The sequence below is a fragment of the Salvia hispanica genome, chromosome 6 (assembly GCF_029641045.1).
Source record: "Salvia hispanica isolate PSC_SH4W2 chromosome 6, Shi_PSC_v1, whole genome shotgun sequence".
Lineage (NCBI taxonomy): Eukaryota > Viridiplantae > Streptophyta > Magnoliopsida > Lamiales > Lamiaceae > Salvia > Salvia hispanica.
This window is the reverse complement of record NC_142697.1, coordinates 14,423,681-14,433,259: the sequence shown is the minus strand read 5'-3', so window position 1 is coordinate 14,433,259 and position 9,579 is coordinate 14,423,681. Positions and strand designations below refer to the sequence as shown.

The 9,579-nt window shown below is 31.2% G+C and overlaps 1 protein-coding gene across 1 annotated transcript; it reads right to left on the bottom strand.

Moving 5' to 3' along the window:
• Positions 1–1,614: 1,614 nt before the first annotated feature.
• On the bottom strand, positions 1,615–3,082 carry LOC125206254 (uncharacterized). The gene is made up of 2 exons (XM_089062102.1): positions 2,511–3,082; positions 1,615–2,454 (listed from the first exon to the last, which is right to left on the bottom strand). The coding sequence occupies exons 1-2, from the start codon at positions 2,562–2,564 to the stop codon at positions 2,149–2,151; spliced, it is 360 nt and encodes a 119-aa protein (XP_088918228.1). The 5' UTR covers positions 2,565–3,082; the 3' UTR covers positions 1,615–2,148.
• Positions 3,083–9,579: the final 6,497 nt, after the last annotated feature.

The following is a 9,579-nucleotide window of genomic DNA, read 5'->3' as shown; positions in this document are numbered from 1 at the left end:
TATTAATATATAATAATATTATTATTTATTATTATTTTAGTATTAGGGCTATTCCTATTAGGCATTAGTTAGCGTGAAAAACTGGAAGTATATTTTTCATTTATTCAGTTTCCAATTAGGGTTTAGCAGCGCCGCGCTCTCTAATCACGACCTCTCCGTCTCTGAGCTCGTCGGCGTCGCCTGTGTTCACGCCTTCATTGCACCGCCGCTCACCACTGCTCTCGCCTGTGTTCGTCGCTTTTTGGTATGTTGCTTCTTCATTCCTTTTCTATTTTTCGCTTCTAGATTCTTAATTGTTGTAATCTATTGCTTCTTCATCTATATTCTATACAAATTCTTAATTAACTCACCTAGTATTGTGGTCTTTTCAGTCATTTTTCCTATTTTATTTGAGAATTTTAATTGGTAAAAATGAAGGCTACATTAATACTAAAATGGTGGTACACTTAGATTCTAATTTTTTATGTCAATTGTCAGAGTTAGTAGGTTTTACTTTTTATTTGTTTTGGATTAAATTCCAGATTTGGCAAAGGATTAAAACTCATATTTATGCTCCAGATCAACTTAATATGTAGTTCCAGATTTAAGTGTCAAAAGATTTATTTTGGATTAATTGCTGATATTTTCGTAATTTGTAGTCTAGATTCATTTTTTAATTCCTAATTTGTAGTCTAGATAAATTCATTATTATATTGATTTTAAATATTCGAAAGTGCTGATATTTTCGTTATGTGCTGATTTTTGTTCTTCAGATCTTGTAGTTATGTCCATCAATTTTGGGCGTGGGAGCAGCTCCAAAGCCAGTCAAGGCTCTCCAACATCAGCAAGTCAAGCCCCACATGGGTCAAACAATGATGAGGTCCAAGACATGGACTTGGAGATATTGGAGAACCCTAATTTGAATGTCCCTAAGCCACCAAAGTCGACACAAAGAAGAAAATCCAGGTCAGGTGTATGGAATCACTTTGAAGTTAAATTGGATGGTTATGGTACAAAGACATGTGTGTGCAAATATTGTGATCATAAATATGAACGAGTTGCAAGTAAATTTGGAACAGGAAACCTGCGTCGTCATTTAGATAGTTGTCCTAGAAAGAAAACTAAGGATATTGGCGTGGTTTTATCTAGGGAAGATCAAAGTTTGACCCTATGCATTTTCGTTAGTTGTTGTGTAATACCATAGTTGCTCATGATTTGCCATTTCGATTTGTGGAGTATGAACACATTGTGGCTTGTTTTCAGTACATTAAGCGGGATATTAATCTTATGACTAGAAACACGATAAAGGCTGATGTCTTAAGAATGTATGAAAGAGAGAAGACTATTATTAAGTCAAAATTAAGTGAAATACCTGGTAGAGTCCGTTTGACCTCTGATTGCTAGACTTCCATTACTAGTGATGGTTATATTTCATTAACATGTCACTTCATTGATGAGGATTGGGTCTTACAGAAGTTGGTGTTAAATTTCTCTTTGATGCCATCACCACATACTGGCAGAGCATTGTGTAACAAGTTGTTTTCTATGATATGTGATTGGGGGCTTGAGAACAAAATATTTTCTCTGACATTGGACAGTGTTGCTGCGAATGACCTTTCAATTGAATACTTGATCAAGCAAATGAATGTTAATAATTCACTTATTAGTAAGGGTGAATTTTTTCATATTCGTTGTTGTGCACATATTATCAATTTGGTTGTCCAGGTTGGTTTGGAAGGCATTGAGCAATCTGTCACTAAGATTCGTGAAAGTGTCAAGTATGTGCGAAGTTTACAGACGAGAAAGCAAAACTTTTTGGAATGTGTGAGCAAGGCAGGTTTGGAGACAAAGAATGGGGCTCGTGCTTTTAGCGGTGGATTGAAGAGATTCCTGAATGCAAACAAGTTGAAGGTTGGAGCAATCTTGTTGTTTGATTTCGACATGGATTCTCCTGATGTGATTAAGGTTGAGGAGCTTGGAGATCAAGATGGACAGGGGATGCTTGGTCGAGCTACTCGTGGAGGCTTCATTCCCTCTCGCTAGATTTATTTTATCTTGCTTTTGTCTCCACATCCTCTATGTTTGCTACTGTTTTTATTTTAAACTAAGTACGCTTATTGCCTGAATTTGCAACTGTTTTTCAATTTATATTAGTAGTATCTAATTAAGTTAATTGCAGCGAGAGTGAATGAAGCCTCCACGAGTAGCTCGATCAAGCATCCCCTGTCCATCTTGATCTCCAAGCTCCTCAACCTTAATCACATCAGGAGAATCCATGTCGAAATCAAACAACAAGATTGCTCCAACCTTCAACTTGTTTGCATTCAGGAATCTCTTCAATCCACCGCTAAAAGCACGAGCCCCATTCTTCCGGTCGGTTATGGAGACCGTCCACTTCTTTCCTTTCCAATCTTGTAGTGTTATCTTGTCTTCACTTCCAACCGCCGTCGCATCAGAGAACTCTTTTGGGATCTCCTGTTACAAATCATCAAACATCAATACAGTTTCATAGAATGGTTTGATGTGATCACCAGTCTTTGATCGTAGAAATGGTACTCCTTCAATTGCTTCACAAACCTGATCATCGGCCTTACTGGCTGCTCTTCAGTTTCTAGCTCTGGTCCTGCACATATTAGTGTGTGACAGTTGACAAAGATGCGAATTATATACTACTACTAATTACTACTAAAGTTCCGACTAAAATAAAAGAAGAAAATATTTATTCATTGAAATTTGCTCAAGCTTAGTCTATGAACCGGGGCATTCAATGTTATGTTTCATTTTGAGTGTATTTAGTAAATTCTATATGAAGCACTTATATTCTAACTTAAATTCGGATAAGCAAGTTAATTAATTTCATATAGAGAAAATTACTACTCTAGCTTAGCCTATTTCATTTCCAAAAGCCAAACGCTACTAAAAATTAGTATTATCACATGAATAAGATATACTACAGAGGATTCAACCAATTATTTGTCTAATTAACAACCAAACTTGTGATTCAATATGAATAGGCCCAAAACTTGTTAAATCCTTTCTCATATTTTAAAGCACATAAACAAATTTAGCTTTCTTCCTCACTACAAGTAAAAATATTGGTTGTACAGTTGTATTGTTTCTCAATTGGATCTGGACGCTGTGTTTCATAGAGATGTCGAAAAATGAAAAATGAAATGGACAGGAAATATACCGAGTTCGTCGTCGCCGAAAATGGCGACGTGGAGAGAGGAAGTTCCGACGATGTGGAAGAAAAGCATCTTCATTTGGAGGATGTTGTTGTCGGTGACGAACTTGGACCAGCCATCCACCAAGTAGAAAACGCCGTCGATTTTGTTGAGCTTGACGGTCCAAGATGCCGCCGCCGGTTGCGTTTTCAGAGTTCAGGTTGAAGATGCAGCTGGTGATCTTCAACAAAACCAGCTGGTACAGGCTGCGTGCGTGCGTGTTTCCAAATTATTTATCACACTAAATTAACGTTATACACCATAATTAAACTAAGAATTCTTACCATTTTTTACGCAAAATCGCCGGTGCAGGACTTGTAGAATGATTGCGGTATCGCCATTTCTCTTCTTCTCCTCTGTTTCTCTCTCAAGCTCCTTGTTCTGTCAAGATTTGATGATTTCTGAATGTATTGGTAGAGGGAAATAAAGAGGGGTTGTTGTGTGCATTTGATTGATCGTTTCCTATTTAGTGTTCAAAATGCTACTTTCCTCATTTTAGTCTCTGAACATTTCCATAATTAGCTATGCATCTTAATGTCTTTTGTTTTGTTTCAGGCATACGTGCATTTAAGGGAGCATTGTGATTGAATCGAAATTTTGCATATGTGGATCTTATACTTTTGTCTTTTATCCTTTTACACTGTGTTTTCGCTTCTTTCAATTTTATTACCATTTCAAAGCCATCTTGTCGCTTCTTATTTTGAATATATGCAATTAAGTGGCATAACTCATAATTCTGACAAATTAAATAACTCAACAAAAATAATTATGCAAATAAATAAAAAAAATAGAAGACAAAGAAAGTATTATATCCCACATTGGAGAAAAGATGAATGAATGATCTATACATGTAGTTATAAAAGAAAATACTTCAACATATTTTGTCTCATATTCAAAGTGAAACATAAAATATTAAAGGATGTTTCTATAAAAGAGAAACGACCAAGGATGGTTCTTAGAATTCATAGACCCAACAAATAAATACGGCTATTATGAAATTCTTGTATTTATTTATTTGTGAAAATTGATTTCTAAATATAAAAATTAATTTTTATAAATATTAAATATATTTTTTTTATTTTATTTGAACTGTCGGTTCCAGTTTAGCATTTCATTTAAACCCGAATCGAACCGTGTGAACCACGGAACCGTTCGGCAGTTCGAAAGTGTCGCGCCGATTCCAGATCTTGGGTTTTGAACCGGTGGTTATCAGTCATTCCGGTTCAGTTTGAGCAAGTCTAGGCAGAGCCGTAGAGGAAATTAAAGATGGGGTTGTTGTGTGTGCATTTGGTGATTAGTACTAAGTGTAAGACAAATCTTTCCTATTTGTTGTAAAAAGTGTTGCTTTCCTCTTTAGTAGTCTATAAACATTTCCTTAATAAGCTATGCATCATGTGACTATTCTTTTGTTTTATGCATTATGTAACTTTTCTTTTGTTTTATGCATTATGTAACTTTTCTTTTGTTTTATGCATTCGTTTATTTGACGAAGCATTGGAAAATTTGCGTACAATATTTTTGTCTTTTATCACCCACTCCAAAGCCATCTTGCTGCATCTCAATTTGAATTTATGCAATTAAGTGGCATAACACATAATATCAAAATATATCCACAACTTCATGTGACATGATGATCCTCACAAATTACATAACTCAACAAAATTACTCTCTCCGTCCCACTTTAGGAGTCCCGGTTTACCATTTTTGAATGTCCTACTTTAGGAGTTCCGGTAAAAATATTCCATAATTGGTAATAGGCCCTACATTACATTCACCTTTTTCCACTCACATTTTATTATAAAACTAATATATAAAAGCAGGGTCCACATTCCACTATCTTTTTTCACCAACTTTCCTTTACATTTCTTAAAACTCGTGCCGAACTCAACCGGGACTCATAAAGTGGGATGGAAGGAGTAATTATGTAAATAAATAAAGTTATGAGAATTTCGATATTTTAATATGCCTATTTCGTAATCTTTATTTATATCCTTTAAGAGAACATTTACTAAATACTAGTATCACCCACGTGCGTTGCACGACATATTTTTCTTTTTTCGTGGTAACTAAAATGAGAAACAATACAACTATATGCAATTTAAAATGAATAAATAAATAAATTATTAAAATAAAATTGCTATATTGGAGAATTGAAAAGAAAATGCCAAAATAAAATTAAACTTAACGGTAAATAAATTAAAAGAGAAACAAGGGGGATGGAGAGAGCAAAACAGACTCGGTAAACTAATTACAATATTAATTTTAGAAGAATAAATAATTATACAAAAGATGGCCCTATAATTACTCAATTTTAATCTCGTTCTGAACAATACAATAAAAATTGAATATAGAGTTCATACTTCATACTCTGCGGCGGCTCATGTTCAAGTCTCTCATCATATCTCTCTTCTCCTTCCAATTTGAAAACAGATGTATTGTGATGCTCCTTCACTTCTCACTCTCGGCCCTTGGAAAAAATCTCGTTAGTTGTCGCCAAATTGTCACCCAATCTTCGCCTCCGTACCTCGTCTGCTCTTTGAAGCCTAACCAAAAGCAGATTAAGTTTGAATAAAGCATTTATGTTTCATAGTATAGAAACTAATCAGATATCAATAAAACATAAAGATACGGTATTTGCCTCAATCCTTGGCAGCTGCAATTACACCTGGAGTTATAAACTTGTTTCTGTTAAGAAAACCCACATTGTTCTAAATCGGAATTCAAATATATTAGATTAGAAATGGAAATTTATTAAATGTAGAAACAGAGAAAGGATATTGCTTCAGCCTCAGGAAGATTCAGGGCATCAAACACCTTGCAGACATGTTGCTCGCCTTTGCCTTTCCTGATCATCAATCTTATGGTGGCTTCATGAGCCAAAACATGGCCAACTGCAGGCTTCTTCGGATCTGAGTAGTAAGTATATATAAATTATTATAGATAACAATTATGGATATAACCATCCATTAACTCCATATTAACTTTGAATAACTTCCCACTAACTAATACTACCTTCGTCCCCCAAAATTTGCTACACTTTGACCCGACACGGGTTTTAAGAAATGTAATGGAAAGTGAGTTAAAAAAGTTGGTGGGATGTGGGTCCTACTTTTAAAGTATTAGTTTTATAATAAAATGTGAGTAGGAATGAGTTAGTGGAATATGGGGTCCATTACCAAAAATGGTAAAAGTGAAGTGTATCAAATTTTCAGGGACGGACCGAAATGGTAATATGTATCAAATTTTCAGGGACAGAGGTAGTAATAATTTTAATCAATAAATAGCTTTTAATTAAAATGGCATTTATGTGAATATCTTTGAAACTTCCCTTTTATATATTTATAGATCTCATCAAATTAAATTACATTCTACAATCTTATATTTCCTAGTCGACATATTAATTATATTTCTAACTAAATCTCCTATTTCTACTCCATTAAATTAAATCAATCCAATTCTAAATATATTATTCACACTCTATCCATTAAAAAATTTAAATATACATATTTATGTGTCGTTCTTCCTTATTGCTGAATACGTAGACTCCGCATAGTGAAGAACCAGAAATGAATAAATGAATTTCATTATATTTAATGGGCAACTAGAAATCAAATAAGAATATAAATGGCGTAAAGCATATATGTATTAGATTATATTAACACCATAGGAAATGGGGTTAATCATCTAGGCCCTAGCATCTACATAAAGATTAGTTTACAAACAATAAGATAGATATTTAAATAAAATAAAAGAATAACTTCATTATATACACTTAATTGAGGAAGAAGATCCTCCCTCAATAAAGTGGAAAACACAGCAGCAAATATTGTGGAACTAAACGGCATAGTTTCTCAAAGCATTGAATCAATTTTCCGTTTAGTAATTGGATTATCTAACTTCTAAGCTACTTGAAAGGTTGGTTGAATAAGATTATTAAATGGTAGTATATTATAAAATTTCATTTATTAGATATTTAACTGAACGTCTGAAGTACAAAGTCAACTAATATTTTTAATAATATTTTCTCTTTTCTTCTTATAAAATACTTTCTCTGTCCTATATAAATAGACCGAATTTATAAATAGACCGAATTTCCTTTTGATTTCTTTAAGTGTATTATATAGTAGTAGTAACTAATAAGTATATGATTTTGATTTTAAGAATTTTATAATTTTAATTTTTTATTTTCTAAAATTTGATTTCTTTAAATTTTAATATCTTAGAAGTTACAGACGAACATTGATTAAAAAAATCACATATTCTTATTTTATTTATTTCATATTTTTAATATATTCAAATAGTATTTCTCTTTTTCTTTATACAATACTGTCACTGTCCCATTGAAAAGGTCGAATTTCCTTTTTAGTCTGTCCCACTAAAACATGCAATAAATTAAAATTTGATATATGGTGTAATATTACTAATGGAGTTTAGTGTTTACAGTTTTGATTTTGATTATTTAATTCTTTAAAATTTTTACTTATTTAATTTTTAACTTTTCAAAATTATAATTTCCTTAATTTATAATTTTTGAAAGACTATGTTGAAATTCGATCAATAAATGATCGCATGTTCATAATTTATCTATTTAAATTTTAATGATATGTAAATAACATTTTCTAAGAGTTATTAGCTCAAATATTTGTAACATGCAACAATTATAATCGAATATATGATATACCAAAGTACTCATTAAATTTACATTTGATTTTAAAATTTTCATAATTTCAATTTTAGTTCTTACTTTCCAAAAAATATTTTCTTGTAATTCTTAATTTTTGGAATGTTATATTGAACTTTGATAAAAAAAAAAAAAATAATATGTTCCTAACTCATATATATAATATTTAAAGATATATAATTAACTTTTAATAAAATATTAGATATATTAGCTCAATTCTTTACTTTATAAAATTTTAATTTCAATAACTTCATAATTTCTGGAATGTTACAAGTGAACGTCACTAAAAAAAACACATCTTCTTAACTCATCTATTTATATGACTAATGTTTTTATTCTTATAGAGTAGTGTTCTTGGCTCAATTTACTATATCATACAACAGACTAAAATTTGAATTATAGTATATTTATACTAATTGAGTTTATAACTTTGATTTTAAAATTTTCATTCTTTACTTTTCAATTTTGTTTTAATTATTATTATTTTTTTACTTTACATCGAACCTCAGTTAAAAATAATAATGAGAAATGAGAAATGTGATTTTTATCCGTATTAGTAGAGCTTACGATTATTTATATCTTAATTCTGAATCAATTTGTTAATATATGATTATGAAAATAATCTAAAATGAGAAATGTGATTTTTATCCAATTATTTTTGTAGTAAAAAATACTTTATTGATTTTTCTTTTTGAAAAAGTTATACTCGGAATATCTTAATTAAAAAATAATTGTATGGTCTTAACTCATCTACTATTTAATATTTTAAAACTATATAGTTATAATTACATGTAATATTGACATTTGGTTAAAGTTATACTCGAATATCTTAATAAAAAAATAATTGTATGTAATATTGACATTTGATTAAAATTAGATAAACATAGTATGATGCGTCTCACAACTAATTAAATATTTTGAAATTATTAAACATATATTTTGAAACCATCTATTATATTACATTTTTAAAAAGAAGGCAGACATTTATATAATTAGAAATTCATTATTTTTTAAAAAATAGTGATTAAATTACATAGTATTAATTTAATATTGGTGGCTATTAATTAATTAATTATTTATTAATTAGTGATAGCAATTCTCACACTACAATTGGTCCCGGGTCATATCATTATCAGGTACTAGTATAAAAAGTAGTACTACTACTATTGATTTAATTATCTAAATTGGAATATTAGAATTGTATTGTTAATTTTCAATAATTTAATAATACAAGTGCTATTTCAGAAAGCAAATTCATTTTCATCTCCTTCTCCACGTTCCCTTCTCTCTCGAATTTCACTTTCTGTTACTCAGATATTCTAACAAACTCCTCAAATATTTATTCCCTTTATGTAACTCGATTTTTAAAATTCATTCTCCTCAAATATTCTAACGACTCCTCTATCTCTATCAATTTCTCATATATCAACTGCGGCTTCTTTAGTTCATGCTCGGCACACCGTAGAGTCGGCGACGACTTCGAAGGCCGTAAGTAATGGATTTTTCCGGCCTAAGTTGAGCGGTGGTGGGGTCGTCGATCCTAACAATTTGGAAGACAGAGAGATGAGAGAGAGAAGAGAGAGAGAAAGGAGAAAGTTTTTGTTGAGACTTGAGAGAAAAATCCTCACACGTTTATTGCATATTTATTTCAAAGGATACATATGTATTATGCTAATTAATTTTAAAATAGATAAA

Bases quoted from the DNA above. Each gene is read 5' to 3' on its own strand.
- LOC125206254 (XM_089062102.1), bottom strand. From the start codon at position 2,564: ATGATCAGGTTTGTGAAGCAATTGAAGGAGTACCATTTCTACGATCAA. The intron at 2,455-2,510 runs GTGATCACATCA...GATTTGTAACAG, and splicing joins ATTTCTACGATCAAAGACTG to GAGATCCCAAAAGAGTTCTC.